General features: G+C 35.7%; 1 protein-coding gene across 7 annotated transcripts in view; it reads right to left on the bottom strand.

The window, feature by feature from the left end:
- Positions 1-4,131: 4,131 nt before the first annotated feature.
- Positions 4,132-23,456, bottom strand: part of KIAA0586 (KIAA0586 ortholog) — a 99,279-nt gene continuing 79,954 nt past the window's right edge. For all 7 annotated transcript variants that reach the window (XM_088797352.1, XM_088797350.1, XM_088797353.1 and 4 more), the window contains exons 31-32: positions 11,103-11,168; positions 4,132-4,475 (exon numbers count right to left, since the gene is read on the bottom strand). In XM_088797352.1, coding sequence (XP_088653478.1) covers positions 4,324-4,475; positions 11,103-11,168 — 218 coding nt within the window. In that variant the 3' untranslated portion in view covers positions 4,132-4,323. The remainder of the gene's footprint in view (positions 4,476-11,102; positions 11,169-23,456) is intronic.

Here is a 23,456-nt window from a genome sequence, read left to right as displayed (position 1 = left end):
TTGTCCTTCAATCTAGTTGTTGAGGGTGCAGCTCAGCTCCAAGTCCAGTTCCTGTTTTTAATCTTATTTGCAGGGGGCACAACCCCCCATCCCATGTGGGAATTGAACCGACAACCCTGTTGTTAAGAGCTTGCACTCTAACCAACTGAGCCATCCGGTCGCCCCTGCTAGCTGACTTCTTGATGGAACTGTTATCCATTTCCAACTCCAGGGGTCACTCAAATCATAGGAATACCTCTTCTCAATGCTAGTAAACAACCCCATCAAGGATATGACCTGAACATCTCCTTTATACGATAGTACCTACAACAAATCTCTCTAGACCCAGGTACTCAGGCTGGTTGTTCTAATTATATAAAATTACACACAGCCAATATTTTATCCAGAGAGAAAAATCAACCCAATCACCTTTTGAAATAATTCTGGGTGTCTATGGTACTTTCATGACCCATGAAACTATTAAGGAATAAGACCAAAGGAAATACAAATAGTGTTTGTATTTACAAATAGTTATCAAGCTTACCAAGAAATCCCACACGAAATACCTCCTACATTACAACTTAATACTTACTCCTAATGTAACACCTTGTGAAAAAGAAAAAAGAAAAATGTCTTTGTTCAGGAAAAGTAGGCTACAAAATGTCAATTGAAATAGTTATCACTGGTTGTCATCATAATTTAGGGAAAAAGACATACACTTTGAACTCTTTACATCTAGATCATATCAGTTGTGCAGCACCAGGCCTATTCTTTACCTGTGACCTCTGTGTATACCAAGGACTATGCCTGGGCCTCTGTACTAGCTCCTTTGAAGATTTGAAATGCTGTTCAGTCTCTTCATAGGTCGCTTCAGAGGTCTCACAGGACTGAACTCCCAGGAGAAGTTAGAGCAGTCTGTTGTTTTGCTTGAGGGTTTTTACCTTGGTTAGGGGTCCCTGAATTTAAGAGATGTATCAGTAACTTATCCCTCACGATGGATAAAATTATAAATGAAACCATTCACACTATAAAGGCCTAGCAAGAGCTTTGATTTGCTTGTTCTCTTGGTAATTAATGGACATCACATGGCTTTACAATATTTATTGGCGTCACAAGTGGACATCTGCCTTCTGGCTGATTTTCCCTATTGTTTCTAGGTAAACACTTCAGTACAAAATGGAAAAATAGCTTTAAAAAATCCAGACATAGGCTGATTAATCTCAAAGGTTTGACAGTCTGAGACTTGGAATCTATTCTCCAGGCATGGGCTAGCTCAAATAAAAAACTGACTTCCTGAAATTATCTCAACTATACTAATGGGATTTCTCACTATAAAAATTCTGTTGTTCTCTAATGCATCTTTAAGAGAGCTTTTAAAACTACTGTGAAACTGATATTTGATGACCAAATGATGATTCTATACTAGAAAGAGACAGAATTCCTTGCAGGCAACCTTCTGCAGGAGACGCAGATGACCAAAAGGGGGAATGACAAACCCTGATACGGCTGCCCAGTCTGGCTCATAAGTATCCGCACCACCCTATACGATGCTCAATGTTCTTCACAGTTAATGTTTGTTAAACAGATATACTTATGGATGTATGGTAGAAAAGAATACTTCCGGGGGTTTCTTTCTCAATAACATCACAGATATCCTAAGAATTCTATTCTCTATTACTGTTCAAGTTATTCATCTATAAGGAAATGATAATATCAGGGTATTTTTTTAAAGTTTTGAAAATGTTCTTTTTTAATATTTAAAAAAATGTATCAACTATAGAGTTATTCTTGGATGGGGGCAGTAATCCACTATGAACTAAGAAATGCTATTTTACAGAAAAATGTTTTGAGTTTTTAATAGAAAAACTATAAAATTGATCTAAATATGTTTAGCATTTAAAAATAAAAATTATTGAGACCAGAAATATGCCAATAATAAAAAAATATACTGAAGTAATCATCTTCTGAAAATGAAAGCGTTTATTCAAGAGCCTATTAATGTGCAAATTTATTTTAGGGTTTCTCTCAAAGGAACATTTGGAATACTTGCCGGTGTGAAGGCGTGTAAGCCCAGCAGGAGTAACAGCCTTGATCGTGATAGAGTCCACACCTCTTCTCAGCACCATGTCTTATAAACAGTTCACTCCAGAAGGTAGAAATTATAAAATAAAATAAAAATACTTTTAAAGCTTGTAACATCAAGAATGCCATTAATTTACATAGTTTTGTACTGAAAGGATTGCGGTGGTCAGTGGAGAAATATATATAGGAGTAACTCTGGCCAGAAATAATCCTATAAAACAAAATAATGATGGGCAGACACCAATTTTTTTTTTTTTAAAGAAGAGTTCAAGTGCACGAGGAATGGAATAAATGAAAGATTATACTTCTACCCTAAAATTAGAAAAGGCAGGTTTTCTTTTTATGGTTAGAGGTAAAAAAACTACCAGCACCTTTAAATAAAAAATGCTTCTGCTAAAATTAAGAAACATCTTTCCCAAACAGAAAAGGCTCCAAAAACCAGAAGCCACGGGGGTTAATGTTTAAAACGAAGCAGCACTTAGAAATGTTGCCTCAGCTTTCACTCTGTCCAGAGACCTGTCCATGAACATCAAAACCAAATTATAATCCACAGAACAGCATTTTTCTTCTACTTGTTTAAGGGGAACTACGACAAACAGACCTATCTACAAGGCCTTAGCAAAGAGAAATAGGGTCTAAAGTGAAACCTGAAGTATTTCAGTAACCAAATACCTGAGAGAAGGCTGAGGAGCTGCGGCACAAAGGAAACCTGGACAAGGCTGACACATTTAGGACTTTCCATAGGTTCTTGCAACTTCCATCTTCAGTGAGAAGCAATCCTCAAACTTTTCCTAAGTTCCCCAGGCCATGGGCCCTACTAGAAGTGTAAGGAATTCCACATCGCTCTTCAGTAATTTTCAACCTTGAGTGCACATGAAAATCATCTAGGAAGGCCTTTTTTCTTTTTTAATACCAATGCCTGGGCCCAACCCCAGATCAATAAATCCAACCCGAGTATGGAAGCCAAGCAATTAAAGGCTCCCAGAGGTTCTAAAGTGACGCCAGGGCTGAGACTCCCTATGGAACCCAGAAATATGCTGAGAAAAGTCAGGGATGACTATACTTACTGTGTGTTCCAACTGCAGTTGTGACAGAAAAAAAATTCAGGGAGATACTTGTTTTTTTGCTAAAGCGAGGCTGCCCTTCTCATGTGCTTACACCTCTAGTGAAAGATGCTTAAATCCCTCAAGATAATGACACCCACCATTTACCGAGCACTTTTCTGGTACCAGGCTCTGGGCTGGGTACTACCCCCAACCTGACTGGTAATCACTATTATCCTGCAAACTAAGTGAAGGAGGGGTGCATTTGCTCTTATCACAGAGCAAGTAAGTGAAGAAACTGGAGTGAGAACTTAACATATGTCTGATTACAAAGCCATGCTTTTTTTCGTTTTATGTATTTATGCTTTCAAAGGTAATTCAGTCACATGTTTCACAGTTTTATAACCTATGAAGTTTTGAAAGGTATAATAAAAAATGAACCTCCCTCAATTCTGTTCCTGTCACAACAGTAATTCAAATACGTATAATAGCTACGGTCATCCTTGGCTATCACTCAGCCACGCAACCCACCTCCCTAGAGACAAACCTAGCAGTTTCTTGTTTATCCTTCCGAAGATATTTAATGCACACATAAGCAAATGTGTGTATGTAAGTATATGTGTGTGCACATACCATATATTTGGATTCCTCGCCACTTCTGTTTTAAACAGTGGTAGCATAATTCACACACTATTTTGCACATGGCTTCTTCCCTTTAACAATATAGCTAGGAGGTAATTCCACATCGACACATAAACATTCTTAGATTCTTTTTGTACCGTAGAGTATTCCACTGTACTGATATATTATCACTTTTAAAAATCAGTCCCTTAGTGATAGGCATTAGCTTGCTTCCAATTATTTACTGTCATAAAAAATTTGGAATCAATAACCTTGAGCAACACAATTTCATAGCTACGTACAGATAATTATAGATAAATTCTTAGATGTCAAAAGTCATACCCTTTCCCCTAGTCCATGCTGCCTCAGGATTCTAAGAAATAACTCACAGTCAGACTCATGATGATTTACATTTAAATTACTTTATTTAACCATTTTACCTATATACCCAAATTATGCTTTTCATTTTAATAAAGAATTAGAAATCATTTTTCAGAATATGCTCCAAGAACAAAAGAGTCTGAGACATCGTTTTATACCAGAGAAAAATGACCTCAAAACCAGTGGCACCAATACCGTACTGGCTCTCACTTCCCGTTCAGAAGGTATCTGTTCCTGAGGACTCTGGGTCCCCCTGGATGCTGCTGATGCTTGGAGACTGGGAGCCGTCCTCCAGGTTCACTGCGGGTAACGTCACGGACATCTTGGCAGGTGATGCCTGAGAAGTGAAGAGTGGTACTGCTTTACCACCTATAAAAAGGAGAAACTTGTTCAGCGAAACAAATGTATTCTTGAGTATTTATCTGCTTTAAACTTTACTAAATAATACACGGGATTAAAACAAGGATTGCATGTGAGGGCATTTCTTTTCTCAAGGTGCTCAGAGCTTGTCAGAGATAAAATACACCCTTCCTCTTTTCCACTCCCACCCCTAGACAGTTAGGGACAACATTTAAAAAGTGTATGTTATGATCTGAATGTTTATGTCCGCCCAGAATTCATATGCTGAAATCCTAATGCCTGGTGTGACGGTATGAGGAAGGTGCCCCTCACAAAAGGGATTAGTGCCTTAGAAGAGAGGCCCTCGCCCCTGCCACCATGTGAGGACACAATGAGAAGGTGCTGGCTGTGAACCCTGGAAGGGCACCCTGATCTTGGACTTCCAGCCTCCTGAACTGAGAGGTATAAATTCCTGTAATATTTTATTATAGCAGCCTGAGTGGACGGAGACAGTATACGAGTACCAAAGTTGTGGCACAGATACATGCGAGGTAAGAGCGAGTAGAGGACGTAGTGTGGGATGAAGAATTCAATACTCTTAAAACCCAGAGTGAGCCATATATGCATACCTATCTGCATCTACCCTAATTCATTCCTCTAAGTGTAAAGTATTGCCTAACAATATAAAGAATGCCAACTTGGTATTGTTTAAGACCACAAATACCCTTTTCAAATTTCATGGACTTATCATACACACATAAGCATCTTAAAAACAAATTATTGTAAACAATCTTAAAGACATCTCTGAGTCAAGGGTCATAGTAATTTTTCTAAAACTCCTTTATATTTTTAAAGTAGTTTCCCTAGTAACAAAGTGAAATTTTCCATTAAATTTTTATAGGGAGCACATGAAAGTAGATAGTTCTGAAGATTTCAATGATGACTCAATCATCGCTGCCCACGATGATCAGAATACTTGTAAAAGGCAAATTCCTTTCATAGTAGGAAATCTAACAAAGATTATTTTAATAGCAGACTGTTCCTTTTTGTTACCTTGTATCAGTTTCTTCTTTGTTTAATAAAAGAGGGAAGGATACTAAAATTTGGTATCATTATAGCAACATTGCAAACTGTATATAATCCTTTAAGAAAAAAAGCAATTCTTATGGCAACTTAAATAGAATATTTTAAATAGGGAAAAACGTTTTGAAATTTAGCTCGGTCAGGATATTATAAAAACTAAAATTAAGAAACAATAAGAACTGCTTTGAAAAAAAATCTCTACAGGACATAGCATTACATATTCTGACATTTTACAAACCCATAGTGCAGAACACACAAAATAACCAAGAGAAATAGTACCCCAGATCCGAGCTCACCTCATTAGTAAAAACTAACACAGGGTATAACTATGGCTGAGAGCAAAATTAATTTTCAACCCACAAAATCAAGTGTTATCTTGCCCCAATTATTAAGAAATATTCCATTCTTTGACTTACAAAACTACAGATATGAGACTTTCTTAACTTCTGTGTTATCTAATTTCACAAAATTGCTTTATATGTACCTGTATTTTCTATGTGCACGAAATTACTGATTAAATTGTCAATGATGTTACAGAGCTATAACTCTTTTTTGTTTTTAATCTTGGAGAAGTTTCCAAATCTCAAGGACTACATTAAATTCAATTATTGTAAAGTTATGCTATTTTTTATAGTTATTTATATTTATAGAGCAATTACAATTTTGCAATGATCTTTTCCCCGTCATTTCACCTCATCCTAACAGTAATTCTGGGAGACAGACAAGGCAACTGGGGCACAGAGATATCAAAGTTGGCTTTTCTGAAAGCATATGCTGACTAACTCAATATCTATACAAGCCTACTGTGTGTGTGGAACTAAGATGGTGCTAAGAGGGAACACAGATGACAAAGATATAGTCCTCATCTTCAGGAAGTTCAAAGCCTAGGAGTGGAGATAAACGTGTACAGGAATAAATACTGAGTTTAAATGAGGTGGAAGTAGCAGTTGAGCTGGGCATTAAAAAAGATGCGGAAGGCAATGAACAAAAAGAACAAAATAAAGTCAAGATAAAGTTAGTATGTTAAGGGAACTCTGAGTATTCTGATATCAAAGAACTCATTGGATAAGAGGAACGATGAGAGATGAGAGAGAAGGCCCTAAAGGAAGGCCACTGCCAAATTCTGTAAACACTGATGAGGCACAAAAGATTTTGAACATAGGAGTAATATGAGAGAATGTATTTCAGAAAAGAGAATTCTACCAGCTGTGTGGAAAATAAGCAGACAGGAGAGAGCTGTATGGAAACAGTCCATGCAAGTATGGATGATCCTTGGAGTGGAAATACATTCCAGATCTTTTGGAGAGAGACTCAGTACTTACAAAGAATCGAGTATGGCTCTGAAGTGACAAGTCTATTTGACTGAGGACGTAGCAATAAGAACACAAACAAGTCTGAGGCCTCAGTGATATAGAGAGATGGGGCAATACTGGGATCAGTTACATACTTGGTGAATTTGAAGGCCTGCAACATGTGTGAATGGATGTTTCCAGCAGGCAATTGGAAGCAAAAATGTCAAAGATTGTAAGGCAATTTTAGAGATATAGAAATAGCTGTCATCTACACAGATATAATAATTAGAGCAATGAGAATAGTGATCATCTGGGAGAGAAAACAGACTATGAGAAATGACAAAAATATGGTGGAAGGACAAAGAAAGGTGAATAAAGAGGAAATAAAGGAAAACAAAAGGGAAGTGTCTAAGAGATAAGTAGGAAGAGACCCAAGAGTGAAGAGTGACACCAGATAAGAGATTGTTTTAAAAAAGAGCCTAGTATAATTCATCTAATTCAAAATTGGTAGAGCTAAAGTTACAACTCACTGCTCTACCCTATATCAAATACCTTAATTACCTACCATGAAAAATTACTACTTTTAAAGGTTGTTGAGGGAAATTCTATTTCAGTAGTGGTGTGTAATGGTAGGGGCAGCGAAAACGAGGAGCAGTGACAAAGTTTCAAGCACAAGCCCCTTTACGTTAGGTCAAGATCAAGCCTAGGGCCCAAATGAGTGAGGTCTACTGTCCAGTCACTTGGAAACGGTCCCATCCAGACTCTCGGTGTGAAGCTTCTGCGTGGGAAGGAGCAGAGTCAAGAGCACGGTTGAATGGGGGGCAAGGGAGAGCATGGATTCTGTAATAGGATAGAACCGGGCAGCTGGGATCATACATCTATTCACTCAGCAAACATCAACTGAGCACCTAATATGTGCAGGCACTGTCCTAGACTCTGGCGATTTCAGCAGTGAAAACAAAGGCTCCAATCTCACTGACATCATATTTCAGTTGGGTATAGGTGCAAATGATAAACAAGTAAGGAAATAGACATAAAATATGTCAAGAGGTGATAGGTGTTATAAAGAAAAATAGGTAAGGGGTAAGAGGGATGATGAGTGACGAGACTTCGGGAAAGTTACCTAACTTCTCTAAACCCTAGTTTCCTCATCTATAAAATAAAGATGAAAGTACCTATCTCAGAGGGCTTTGTGAGGATTAAATGGGATAATGCATGTAAAGTGTTTTCTTGAGAAAGCACTCAAAACAGATTAGCTCTTCCTATTAGTTCTTTACTTTTTATGTAACTATCCTGGGAGACAGAACTATCCCAAGAGGCATAGACCCTCAGGAGGCTGCAAAAGGTAGTCGACTTTAGAGAGACGGATAAGAATGGTTCATTGAAACGTGCTAAGAAAAAAAACCCACAGCTCTAGAAGGCCTCCAAATAAATATGCTACTTTTAATTCTAGTAATTGTGTTTTAAACAAGTCATGTCAATAAAATGCACCACTTTTATCTAAAGATGTTTGTTAATATACATTTTGGGAAGACTTTATAGAGTGTTGATCTACATAAGCTAAACAGTCACAGTTTTAAGAACTTTAGAAGATAACTTTATAGACTGGGACCATTAAAAAAAAAAAGCATCATTTTGATTCCTGTTAACAGGCAAAAAGAGTAACATTCCTATCCAGTTATGGTCCTCACAGAGTTTAATTTTTTTTACAGAAGAGACATAACATCTTAATAAATCATCACTAAAGTGAACATAAATTTTCTGCCTACATTAAATACAGTTTTATGCTTTTACAGTTTGACTTTTTAAACGTCCACACTCATGTCATTACTCTATGATGTAATTGTTTCAACAGCTGTTTTCAGGTTTTCGTGTTTTTTACAGACTATTCCTTGATTCTATGGGTTCTCAGTATGTCATTTAACCTGGCATACATTTAAGTTGGGATGCCATTAAGCTGGGATGCCACTGAGTGAGACCATGCGTTTGAAGCTTCCTAAAATTTATTTTAATATATTTTTTGAGACATTCGAAATTTTAAAATTTTTGGCTTTAAAAATGTTTAAAATTCATTAAGAAATTTTATGTTTTCTGTTCTCTGATACTGGATTTATAAGACCAAGGAACAGAAAAGCTAAAACTAATTCATCCTAAGTAATACAAGGATTGTTAATGTCCATTTAAAATTTTGCCTGTACATTGTGTATTTTTTAAAATATACATAACTTTCTAAAGGGCTTTTAGAAATGGATAATCTATTTCTAAAATCTAAAACATGCTGATTTCATCAGCATGTTTTAGATTCTGACTCTAATCTTTAAACACTTGATTATCCATTACTATATCTCTGTTATTTGCAAACTTAGAGAAATTCAAACAAAGCATTCTCTCCTAAAACAACACGAGATAAGCAAAGAAAAGAAGAAAACGTTTCCTTGGTAGCTTCAGTATCTCAAACTCCTCATCCAAATGAAGTCACTGCACACGACAGAAGCCATCCATAGGAATCTGTGGTATTCTTCTATGAGACGATGGATAGAATAACTTTAAATTGCCTGGATTTGGGTTGTTCTACATGCAGATAAAGATTGGTTTCTTATAAACTATACATTTAAAATTAAAATAAAAAAGGAAACAAATCAAATAATCTTTAATTCAAGTACATGAAGGGTCTTAACCCATAGTCCATGGATGGATGAAGAGGTGTCTGTGAATATCCTGAAACGTTATGCAAATTATTTTCATATGAGTACAATTTGGGAGGGAGACATATTGTCATATCCATCTGCATCTTAAAGGTGCCTGTGGCTCCCAAATATTTAAGAATCATTGACTTAAAGGACAGCCAGCCCCATGTGCTAGCAAATCACATTTTCTGAGTTGTCTTTCCAGCAGTAGTGGTGAAACATAAGAGTTCCTCTCCGTTAAGGATGCCTTATTCTCTAAAGCAACTCCACTGCCGCACTAACCAAACTGCACTGTAATTCTTTATGTGTCTGTCACTTCCACTGGACAGTATATTCCGTAAGAGTATGGACTTACAGGTACACAGTAAGAATCTGTGACCTTTTCATCTTGTATCATCGTGATTTGGTTGTGGGTCTGTTATTCCTGTTAAGTATCCTATTAACCTGGGCACCCATAAAGTTGTAGCATAACACCAGGCACACAGTGGGCCTGGAAATGATTGCTGAACTAAGTTGATTTGTTTCTACCTAGAGTGTGTGTGGCTGCTCAGGACTAAGAGCTTGCTTAGCCCCACGCTGACCAGATCTTGTCTTTAAATCAGACCTGAGTTCCAGCAATGCAGTTGCTTCCCAGCTGTCTCTGAAAATGGTACAGTATTTCAGCTGTGTTTTATTGAGTTCTTGAAGCATTTTTCCTGTCCACCCTGGGCTCATCTACTCTTGCTTTAATTCCTTGTTTAAGCAGCTGCTAAACTGTCCTGCTGTATTCAATTCTCCTCACATACTTAACCCAGCCCTGCAGATTTTGCAACATTATAGCTTCAGTGCTTGAGAACAAATATTACAAGTCTTGATGAAGAAAGTGCCTCGTCATTTGATGTTTTAGTATGTAATATTTTATTTGCCTCTGCTTTCCAGAATTAGTCACTATTAAACATTTATTTCCTTACTTTCATGTTTAAGAGAGTGATTTAAAATGTTACTGTAGTGTCATCCCAAAATGTGCTTTGGATATATAAATCTGTTACAGTTTTTAAGCTTATATTGCTTCTGTTTTTCGAGTTGACAAATGCTTATTTTAAAATTTATAATTTAAGATAAAATTCTTCCTATAGGAAGAATAAATGTATCGGCACCTGTAAAAACAACTCCAATTCTTTTTCCTCTAAAAAGCAATAGTTTATGTGAAAGATTTGTTTCTTCTTATGCCAGGTTCCAGCTGCTTCACTTTGTTTAAAACTGACTTCAAAGTTTAAACACTGTCCTGTCCCAACAAATAACCTCCCCAAGACGGAATTATCTCAAGTACTATCCTCAGAGCTCTGAATACCACACCTGCAGCCTTTTAATTCAACATTTTATAAACTTTCCAAAGGGAAATGATCATTTTTTTTCTGTCCTTTAACTTCTAGAGAGTTGAGTTTAGTGCACAAACGGAGTTCTGTATCTGGGAAGAGTTTATAGATATTTTAGATGAATAAAAAATTGGAATTTCTATCTCTACTATGTTGATTATTATGAGAGAAAGAAACTGTAAGGAAATTAAAAAATATGAATAACTCCAAGTTCAACAACTTTTAAAGTAAAAATCTTACCTGTAAATACAGATGTAAGGTATAGACTGGGCTCAATTTGGGTCTGATCCATATCGTCTGGTGAAGCTACAGTTAGAAATTTTTTTCATAAGAAAATCAGTTAAACACAAAAATAATCACGATTCGTTTCTATTCACTAAAGAGAACACAAACCAAATGCACTCCCACAGTTGCTCTCATAAAACCAGGTAAACAGAAGCCTGATCTAATGGCCTTAATATAAAGAAGGAAGTTAAACAGCCGAATTTTAATGACTGTCAATAAAATAATACTTTACCTAGTAGATTATTATCTTTATGCATCAAAGATTAGGGAAAGGGGGAAGCAAAGGATCATGAGAGAATTCAGTCTGTGTTAAATAAAAGAAACCCCTGGGCCATTTCTCCCAAGGTTAAAAGTTTGCACAGATTCTCTTACTTAAGGATTTAATCGTTACAGAAAGAAGTTGAGAATTTCCCTTCTCCTTAGGCCAGCCTGGGGCACTGCCCAACACAGTCGATGTGAAACAAGTAATACAGTTGTTAGGAACACGGAAGAGCCCTACACTGTATAATAAACCTAAGCCAACTTTTAATACTAAAATGAAATAGGCAGGGGAAAAACTCTCTTTATGGCTAGAAAATTATGAAACAGAGGAACGTTAGGTAACTGAGGAGAGAAACTTGTAGTGCATATAGTTGTCAGGCTGAAGGCATCTGCTCCTGTTGATGGCATGTGGTCAACCTATGCTCTGAAATAATGTCAGTAACTGTCAATAACCATCGTTTCACACACATGCTTAGGGCAGAATGATTTGGAAAAATCATTCATAATAGGGTATAATCAGTATTTTCTGATTTTCTCTAAGATGAAAAAATGTCAGTCATCTCTTAGGTTTCTTTTATTTCACAAAAATTTCAGGTGGATTTAAAAGAGAACTAAGTGAATGTGATTTTAAGAGGTACCTCGTGCGCTAAACCGGGCAAATATAGTCTCACTGGTGACAAACATTTATGTTAAACTAGTGTAGTTACACTGTAGGAAAAATAAAAATTAAACAGGTTTAAAATTAAATGCAATACAGATCAATGAAGGTAAAACTTAAAGCTTAAAAAGAATAGTTTTAGAAGAAAACATAGATTTATAAGGGTAAGATTGTGGGCAAATACAATTGACTTATATGTTGATAATCTGCAACAGACAAAATGGAACATTCAACGTTGACATTGTTTTTAAAAAATCTTTCATTGAAAGTGCTTACTGCGCTGTTCCTGTCAGACACTCCCACTCCACCTCTGTTTCTGAGAGTGAGAGGCGGACAGAAGTTCCTGCTCGGCCCCTCTGGCTCATTTTCGCTACCTTTCAGATTCTACACAGCACCTGGCGTACAAACGTGGAAACAGGGGTCTCGGGACCACCACAGAGACCCCTTCCACTGAAGAACCATTTGTTTATAACAAGTAAAATTTAGTGGCAGTCTTCTGTGAAGTGGTTGCCTCAAAGCCCAGAACACAAACTTATCCATTACGTTAAGGTAAGAAAGCAACATCATCCCCTTTCACACAAAACAGAATTGGGTGGAAACTAAGAAAAAGGAAACCTACTTTAGGTCTAAGGAGGGTTCAATTAAAAAAATAAATTAGGTAGCTTTTATTGTAACCATCATTATACTAGGTGTTGTGAAAACCACAAAGAAGAGTAAGACGTGGTCTCCATCCTCTTTCACTGGAAAGACAAAACTAACAGAGAGCAGACTGAGAGTAGTAAGCAAATCTTCCAGCTAATGTTCCTGTTCCACCAACAATATAAGGGAGTTTAAAGGCTAATACCTAACTAAACTCCCTGCTTTTTAGCATGGTACCACTCCTATCTGCTACTGTTTCCAGTTGTGTAACTCAAGTTCTTCTTCTACTCTTGGTCAGTTTTCTTTTCCTCTTCTTGTTCTATGGCCTTCTTTTTCATTCTCTTTAAGGTGTTACGTATATATTGTACCTGGATGGCTTTGGAGAAAGGAGTTGTGAAACCTTTTCTAAACCAGTGATTTTCAACAGAGGCTTGGGATAGAGAGAAGGGAAAGTCTGAACCACGTGGGCGCTTTTTTAAACTAACAAGGGTTCCCTTTATTCTGATAGGCCCACACTCCTCCAAAGTGGTTGTGTCCCCAAAGGGAGCTGCTGCTACAGTGAAACACTTCTAAATTCATAGCAACCTAAATATGAATTTTATACACTCATTTTCTTTGCAATAAAAAATGGAGCATGCTTTATTTAAAAAATGAATTTTAACAAAAAATAACAACTATTTCATTACTCCAAAACAAAGCACATTTCAGTCATCTCTTTATATCCAACAGAAACTACATTATTAGTAAAAACATCTAAACTGAAATAACATAATTTTTATGTCTTCAATAAACTACTTCATATGCTGAAGTAAAATTACTACAATACTGGATTTTTTTAAAGGATAAGAAATTAAATAGTTTCCCTCCATTAGCCTTCTCCATTTCCCGAGATACAGTTCTTTGCATACAGTTGCTCAAGAAATAGCCAGCTGACCAATGTTTCTGAAACCTTTATTTCAAATGGATATACTTTGTAATCTTTTATAGATCACTTTTTAGGAAAAAACACCCACTTTTTTTCTAGTCATTCTGTACTGTGATATGTAAGAAAAAAAAATTTCATGTAAATGACAACAGGACACTATGTTAGAGGCAGCTGTAAGTGGCTAAGAGAACAGACTCAGAAGCTAAACTGTTTGAATGCACATCACAGTGCCACCTCCAACTAGCTGTGAGACCTGAAAGAAATACCAGCACTTTGTGAAATGTCACCGTTTTGCGCTTCCATTTCTTCTTCCGCTTCATAGGTTTCTTCTGATCATTAACAGAGGTGATATATGTACATAACTTAGAGCGGGGCCTACAGAGTAGGCACTCAATAAATAGTAGTTTATTATTATTTAACCTGTGATGATTTTCTAATTTTTCCCAACTGACAAAAAAAAAAAAAAAAAAATTATTTCCGTCAGGCAACGTTTTCAAAATATTTTTTGATAGGGAGACTTTTTGTTCAAAAAGAAGAAAACGAAAAAATACTGATCACATATTACAGCAGAAGAGCTGCAAGGGATCTTATCTCAGAGGTTATTAGTCTTTACTAATCTCAGAGATTAGTCCTTACTAATTAGGAAATTAAGATTCAGAGCGGTTACTGACAAAGAAACCAATGTCATAAATTAGTAGTAGGGACTAACACCCATAGTGGAGAGTTCTTTTCCCACCTCCAAACTTTCTCAGACCCTTCTACTAGGATGTCTGCAGATACCGAGGCCTGGAAGAACAATCAGAAATTCTCTTCCACGTCCTAGACAATTATCAAGGAAAGAAAGACAGTTTACTGTTTAACAGCATAGCCTTTGCTTTTGGAGTTGGACTTGATTTCTCACCTGTGCCATTTATTAGCTATGTGACGTTGGGCAAAATACGTACTTCTGAGCCTCAGGTTCCTCAAGTGAGAATAACATTACGTAACTAACTGGGTTGATTAAGGATCTCAGTAGTGTGTGTCGCATATAGGAAGTATACATGGATGGTAGCTATTACATATTGTGGCTGTTATTATAAACATAAACAAAACTCTCCTCTACCAAAACTGGGAGAGGATCTCGATTTCTGCACTGATTTCTCCTAACAGTAAAAAAAGCCATTATGTCACTAGCAGTAACTACTGTCATTTATTCCTGTAATAAGTGGCCGCCTCATAAATTCTCACTTGCAGGATGACAGAGTTTGCTGGAAGGATGAATACCATGCTCTGCAGGTGGAGATTAAAGTAGCAAATAACTTACACCCTGAACAACGCAATCCGAAAACTGTTTATAGCGTTTGTTGACTCTTACACTTCCTCATACTGGTGTTCAAAATTGAAGAAACGTAATACGCATTGCAATTTAAGTCAAAGGATAAAAAGAGAACATTTCTAAATATTTGATGTATAAATTTCTGTGGAAATTCTGAGGGGTTAATACTAACTAAAAATTGTCATAAGTTACCTATGAATGTAATTTATCCTTTTACCTTTACCATAAAAGGCAAATGTGTCAACCTTAATTTAAAAGTTTAAGGATACAACAAAATAAAAACAAGTGATCTTAGATTCGGAAATGGAATCTAAGGCTGGGAAAGCAGGGATATTACTGAAAGAGCTTTAAACGAGGGCACACCCAGATTACTGGATTGTACCACTTGTACACTAGGCTTTTTCCAAACACTCACCTCATTTCAGTACTTTAGCATTGTATTTTAGATGGTCATTCAAAATCTTGTAGCTTATGGTGCTAATTTGAAAGTAAATCATTCTGCAGTATTTCAAAAAGTGGTTATTTAAAGGATAGAAACCCGGGCTTCACAATTTTTTATTTTTGGTTTGAAAGTTTATCTTCTGCTCCTTAATACCATCTTTAGTAAGACTCAATAGTATAGCAATACTGAAATCTGTGTATCATTACATTTAACAAATATAATGGATTATTTAACAAAACTGTGCAGAACTGGAGACTTGTTAACTGCAAAATAAGGATATAAAGACGAAGACCCACAAACATGTATTTTTTAAGCCACAAAACAAGAGTTTTTAAATGGGTGATGTCCAGAATTTGAAACAAAATCTAATAAAGAAAAATCTAAAATTTAATAACATTAAGAATAGCTGGATCTTCTATACTAATTTGAGATCACCGAGAAAATAAAAGGAATATTAGTAATATTATTATAGTAGTTAAAATATAGTTTTTTTAAAAAGTTAACACTTGTTAAACAAATAATCTGGCCAGATTAAGTTTCTCATTGGATGCATATCTAATAGGTATACAAACATGCTCCAATAGCAGCATTTTCAAAAATAGTATCTTGGTGGCATAAAAGCTTATATTCAACTGCCAAGAAACTGATGGGTAATTCAGAAAATAGATGACCCACCTATCCTGAATGCAGACCATGATTTACTTGAATAATGTACATTCAATTATTAAAGCTCATTAAAAACCATGGAAGGGCTTGAATGTATTGCTGTGTAGTGTGATAACAAAGAGAGTTCCTGCCTTTTAGGGGCAGGAATTAGAGTCTAGAGAGACATTCCAGCATTAAAATTTGGTGGAGAACTGAGAGACTTGATGTTTTAGGAGACAACTTTATCTCCAGTGCATTTCCTGTGGGTTGAACAGCCTGTGACACAGCTACTAAAACAAACCCCTCTCAGATAATTCTTGATAAAAGCATGCCATAATGTTTTGAAAACTAAAAGAATCTTAAAAATGATGATAGGTTTGCCCCGTGAGAGAAGCCATACTTCTGTATGATTTCATTTATTTAACGTACAATTTCATTTATTTAAACTAATCCACGCTGTCAGAAGTCAGAGTAGTGGTTATCCTTGCAGGGGAGCAGGTTGTGGCTTCCGGGGTGCTGGTCATTTTCTGTTTCTTGAGCTGGGTGTGGGTTATAAAGGTAGCTCAGTTTTTAAAAATTTTTTCAGGTCTATAGTGATGTGTACTTTTCTGTATGTATATTAGGTTGGTACAAAAGTAACTGCAGTTTAAAAGGTTAAAAATAATTGCAAAAACCACAATTACTTTTGCACCAACCTAATACTTCAATAAAAAGATGAAATTGAAAAAAACAGATTAACTTCAGCAATGAAAAGGTGATTCCTTTATAGTTCTGAAGTGTTTTCCAATTATTGAAATAGCCAAATAACTAACTAACCTTACTTACTAGTAGCTTTTAATATCAAGTGAATAGTTACTGCTAGGTCATAAGCCATACCGATGACTACACAGAGAAATTCCTTTCTGTTTCTTTTCTTAAAATCTTGAAATACCAGTGAGCTGAAATGATTCAGAAGCAGAAGGTGAGTTTTGCTGTTGTTCTGCTGTGAGTCTCCCAGGACTCACTATTTAGGATACTGGATGCTCTGCAACAATTAGTCGTCATTCAATTAAATTGAAAGTGCAAACGAATCTCATTGTAACTAAACCTGAAAGCATTTTATTAAGCATAATGTTATAAAGCATAATATTTCTAAAATATTAATACATTCTGTAAAAGCCATTTAATTCCCCTTTTTTTTTTAAAGGAGGGTGCAGCTCACAGTGGCCCATGTGGGGATCGAGCCCTTGCAACTTTGGTATTATTAGCACCACGCTCTAACCAACTGAGCTAACCAGCCACCCCTTAATTCCTTATTTTTGGTGCAAAGAAGTTTGCTGTTGCAGTTCAGGTCTGTAAAAAGCAATGACATCATAACTATGTTGAAACTCAATTCTAACTCTTAGTCAACAATAACTCCCATAACTCGTGTGAACAGGAGGCCACAGTTGTTAGAGAAGGCCACTATTATCATATTCTTATAAATGACATCTGATAGCAAACAAAGCTGAAAGCAAAGTAACTAACGAATAGTTACCAAGCAGTTTGAACTTAAGTGCCTCTACAATCTACACACAGAAAATCCATTTTTTGAGATGGAAATCCTTCCTAAATATAAAAACTTCATTCAAATTACAGCTAGGAACTACAATGGATTTTTCCATATCTAGCCATTCCTAACTAAATTTGGAAACAAAAATTAAATGTGACACAGTGACCAGTTCACTTCACCAAGGCCAGACCGGGTAACTTTTGAAAAAGAGTGAAAGAATGAAAAATGAGCTTTCAAATACAGGAAGCCACTAGAAAATAAGAACAACACCATTCCATATCCTAAAATTAGAGCTTTAAGGATTTTCTGTTGAAGAGTGAGTTTCAGGGCGAGGGGGTGGGGAGGTGCGGGTGGATTTCTGCTCACTGTACACACGACACCAGTGGGAATAAGGGCCAGTCCAAGTGCTGCGTTACCATGACTCTGGGTAATGGTTCCAAGCTGTGAGGCACAGCTGTATGGGCCCTGCCAGCAAGGCCATCGCAGCCGTGCTTTGATAGTGTGGGGCCCTGAAGTGTCAGCATATAGAGAAGGCAGCAGTTGTTGGCTGTGAAAACAGTCTGATACAAACCAGATGGGAACTTACTAGATGGGCAACACAAAGGAAAACAATTGGCTCATTCAACAAAGTCAGGCCCCTGCCCCAGAGAATTCACAGAAGACAATAACACTCACCCAGAGTTGATGCAAACAAGAAACAGCCATGTGGTTACTAGTTTAAAGAATTGTTTTTCCTCAGACTAAACAAAGTTTTGATTTCTAATACTTGTATTCATTAATTGTAGTTTGGGGTGCAGGCCTTTTGCCAAAGACAAATATTTCATTTATACAATATATACTTTTGTGACACCAAGAGAAATATATGGAGACATAGAAACTTATTTGGTGCTGCTTCCTGAAAAGTGCTATGAACATAGGCTAAGCTATTTCAGGAAACTGGCAAATTTAGAAAATGATTGATCATGCTGACACAGTAATTAGAAAATATCCAACATAATATTTCCAGGACTTCCTACGTCTGACTTGTTTTAATATAGGCAGAATGACATGAATGGCAATAATCACAAGTTTCTCAGAACTTCATTTCTACCTAAATGATTTTTTCTGACTCCATTAGGTGGGACACCATTATTGCAATTATATTCACAGGAAGAAAAGTGCCAGGGCTCTCCATAACCTTACTGTGTGATGCTCATCCAGAATGGAAAGTGCCTCTCCATTCTGAATTGACAAGTATAACAAAGATTAACAATTAGACTTTAAGATAACTTTTGACAGTAACATTTCACATAAAGACTTCTGTAGGCGTGTATTCCATAACAGTGATTTGTTTTACTATCTTAAAAGATAAAAATCAGCATTCTTGCTTAAAATAATTCATAGGTAATTGACTTTCTTCCACTGGGAATCCCAGTATACCTTGGGCCTCTGCATTTGCTACTAATTTAAAAACGTACCCCAAACAGTCTTAAATTTGTAATCACCATTCTTAGGTGATACATAAGAAGCCCATCAAGGAAACTAAAAAAATAAAAGCATTTTCATGCACATATTTGAACTTATTGTACAATTAAGTGATCCTGTTTTGTTTTGTACTTTTATAATAAATGATAATTAGGTTTCTTAAAAGAGAAGACATATAACTGTGGAATTGTGAAAATTACTGTAACCTATGAAACACAACTCAGGCTTCCCAATTTGCATTTGCTGTATTGTCCAGATTATTTTCACTGACTCTTCCCACCCAAAAACATTGTGGTCGAACACTCAGACATCTTCCCTGTTGTATTAGATCTTTCATCCCTTGCAAGGTAATTCTGAAGTAAACCAGAGAAGCAGAAATGGAGTGACAACCTGGGTGTAAGTTGATGTACTCACAAGCAGTTCCAGCCACAGGCATTTTCCCCCTGTACTCGGTTGCACATTCACACTCACATACATTTTTTTAAAAAGTGCTGGATAACTGAGTGTTTTCACTATATTTAATCATCAAACGCAAGAAATCAGTTTCTGCTATTATAAACTGAATTACCATGTAAAAAGTAGGAAAAGAAAAACTAAAAAACAAAAACGTGTTATTTATTGAAGTCTTACATGGGAGGAACTAAGAATAAACACATCACACTCATCAATGAATCGATTCTGTTAAAAGTTTTAAAAAAGTTGTTTTCAACACATGGAATCAACTGTCTTACAAAATGATTAACAAAGGTAGTTTGTCTTGGATTTATTAGTAAATTATTTTTTAGACGTTAGGTTCACTCATGAAAAAAATGGGAGTTGGTATCATTCCTACCATTAGGCATACTGACATTTATGCACTTCTTCAGAAATTGCCCGTTGCTACTTTTATTGGTGCTTATATATCTAAAGATATCAACCTAATGAACTAGCATAAATTTTATAAGAAAAAAACAAGTAATTGCATTTAACAAGTTTTTATCTCATAAAAAGATCTTGATATGATTTCAGAGAAAAAGGGCTAGATCATGCAGAACCTTTTAGGTCACAACGAGGAGTCTGGACTTTATTCTGGTAAAAAAGAAATCTTTGGAGGGTTTTGAACAGGAAGTCATGTGATCTGGTTCATATTTTTAGAAGATCACTCTTACTCTGGGTGGATAGTAGACAATAGGGGATCAAAACTGAATATAGGAAAACCAGTTGAGAAACTTCTCTGGATAACATTAAGATTGAAGATACTATGCTTAAAACATCAACTGCAAAACTTACAGGAGTTTTTGATATGTAATTTGATATGAAGTCACTAAAAAAAAAATCTTGGTTGGTTTTATCAGAACACTGAAAACCATGGTATCAGGCAACAGTTTTTAATAACTTCTGTAGACACTTAGACAATCTTTCCTGTAATAATGAAAGCTACAATAATGGAGAGTTCTTTGTCAGCTGTAAAGGATTTGACAAGTATTAGTTTCATCATTGTAGGTTTGGGGGGAAGAAACAGATCTACCATACTTGGCAGTGATTGTGTTCTGTCCTAGTGTAACTCTATGTAAGACATACTCATATTGACTAAAGCATGATCAAACCAGGAAAGAGCTTGGGAAAATGGTGTAAAACAAGGAGAAGAGCATCAGTGTAAAACAAAGAAAAGAACATCAGCTTTGTATTCAGGTAGATATGCACTTGAATTCCAGATTTTCATTTTCTAAACTGTGTGCTGCAGGAAAAAGTTAACCTTTATGAACCTTATCCTTCTCTCTTACAAAATGGGAATACAACTACCTGTATGGCATGGTATTGTGAGGAATAAATGAAATAATAACACAGAGTGCCTAGCAAGGTTTCCATAAATGGAAACCGTTGTTAAGATTATGATTGTGTTCCAGGCCCAAAAGAGCTGGGGGCTGGGGTTAAAGATGAATAAGCCATTTTCAACTGGAAGTTTAGTACGGACCCAGAAAGATGGAGCTGAATGTTAAAGACTAAGAAGTTTGCAGACATGTAACAGTAGGGGAAGAAGGAAACTCCTGGTGGAAGTAAGATAATGTGCAAAGGCACTGAGACCTAGAAGTGCAGTATGTGGAGAAAACTCAATATTTATTGAATTGAACTGGGTTGATTACACATTTTATTGAATGTGCCAATAAAAATAAGTTATGAGCTGACAGTTCTATCTTTTCTGAAATCTAAACATTTATTTTTAAAACAAGTGTATTTCCATCGAGTATGTTAGTTATTAGCACATACACTATCTTCTTTTCCTTGTTTCTATTTAGCTATTAATTATAAAGTATAAATGTTCCAAACTTTTAGTTTGAATGTAATGTATTCTCAAACAGCAAAAAATCCAACTTATATTACGCTGAAGATATAATGTATTATAAAAATATAGCAAATTATCTCCCCTGAAGTATTAAATATAAGACAAAGATATGACTAAATTTTTGCAATATACTTGGTGTCACATTTAAATGCATTTTAACAACAAAACCTTAGAAAATGTAGAAACATTCCCAAATAAACTTTTAGTACAATTAAGAAAATTCATGAGAAAAAAGTATAATAAACTCAGTAATATTTAAGTCAGCTTTATTGAAGTATAATTTATACCCCGGAAGAGTCACCTTTGCTAAACTCATATAGTTATATACCCACCACCATAATCAAAATCTAGAACATTTCCATCATCCCAAAAAGTTCCTTTCTGCCATTTGTAGATGAACCCTCCTCTCACTCCTAGGGAACCACTGATCTGTGTATCCTCTGTATCTATATTTCCCCCCCCCAAATCTCAGATAAATGTATTTGTGGTTAAAATACAGTATCTAGCCTTGTGAATCTGGCTTCTTTCACTTTGTACAATATAGTTGAGATTCATCCATGCCGCTGTGTATATCAGTATTTCATTCCTTTTCATTGCGAAGTAGTAGTATTCCATTGTTTGCCTGTACCACAGGTTGTTTACCCATTTACCTGTTGAAGGACATCTTAGTAGATTCTAGTTTTGGTAATCATGAATGAAACTGTTAAAAGCTACTAGAATACAGGTTTTGTGTGAACATAAGTTTTCAGTTCTCTTGAGTGAATGCCTAGGAAATGGACTGACTACTGGGTTGTACGGTAAATTTACACTTATTTTTATAAGAAACTGCCAAGATGTTTTCCAAGGTGGCTGCAGCATTTCGCATTCCCACCAGCAGTGCATGAGAATTTGAGTTGCTCTGCTTCCTCATCAATGCATGGGACTATCAGTTCGTTTGATTTCAGCCAACCTAATGGGTATTTAGCAGTACCTAATTTTTAATTAGCATCTCCCCAGTAACTAATGATATTGAACATACTTCCATGTGCTTACTTGCTATCTACATAGCTTTTTTGGTGAAATTCCTGTTCAAATATTTCACCTGTTTTTAAAATTGGGTTGTTCATTTTCCTACTATTGAGTTTTGTAAGTTTTAAAAATATATTCTGGACTCAAATTCTTAATCAGAAAGTGGATCTGTAAATATTTTCTTCCAATCTGTAGTTTGTCTTTTTCATTTTCTTAACAGTGTCTTTTAAAGAACATTTTTATTTTGATAAAGACCAATTACTCAATTCATCAATACATACTTTTATGAACTATGGTTTTTCTGTAATATCTTAAAAATCTTTGCCCAACCAGAGGTCACAAAAATTTTCTCCTGTATTTTCTCCTAGAAGTTTTGTAGTTTTAGGTTTTACATTTAGATTTAGGATCTATTTTGAGCTCATTTTTATATGTTTGTGAGATATGTGTTGAGGTTCCTTTTTTTATATATAGATGACCACTTGTCTCACCACTGGTTGAAAGATCACCCTTTCTCCATTACATTATTTGCCATTCGTGAAAACCGAATTTATTACACACGTGTGAACTGTTTTGGGACTCTATTCTATTCCACTGATCTATTTGTCAATATTTACAGCAATACCGCACTATTTTGATTACTGTAGCTTTATAATAAATTTTGGAGTCATACAGTATAATCCTTCTACTTTTTCTTTTTCAAAGTTATTTTGGCTGTTCTAGACCCTCTGCTTTTCCTTATGAGTTTTAGATTCAGCTTGTTAATTTCTACTAAAAATCTTATTAGAATTTTGACTGAGATTGCACTGAATCTATAGATCAATTTAAGGAGCACTGACATCTTATTTTTGAATCTTCTAATACATGCATATATTATCATCTATCCATGTAAGTCCTCTTTAATTCCTCTCATTGGGTGTTTTTGTAGTTTTTAACACACAAATCTTGCAAATACTTTATTAGATTTATACCTAAGTATTTCATGTTTCTGTTGCTATGATAAATTGTAGTTTTTAATTACAATGTCCAATTTCTCACTACTGGTACAGAGAAATGTCATTGATGTTTATATACTGACATTAGCCTGTGACTTGATAAAAT

The sequence above is a fragment of the Rhinolophus sinicus genome, chromosome 3 (genome assembly GCF_057876585.1).
Source record: "Rhinolophus sinicus isolate RSI-liver-muscle chromosome 3, RSI-T2T, whole genome shotgun sequence".
Classification (NCBI taxonomy): Eukaryota; Metazoa; Chordata; class Mammalia; order Chiroptera; family Rhinolophidae; genus Rhinolophus; species Rhinolophus sinicus.
The sequence above is the reverse complement of the archived record's forward strand: the minus strand, read 5'-3'. Positions and strand labels throughout refer to the sequence as shown.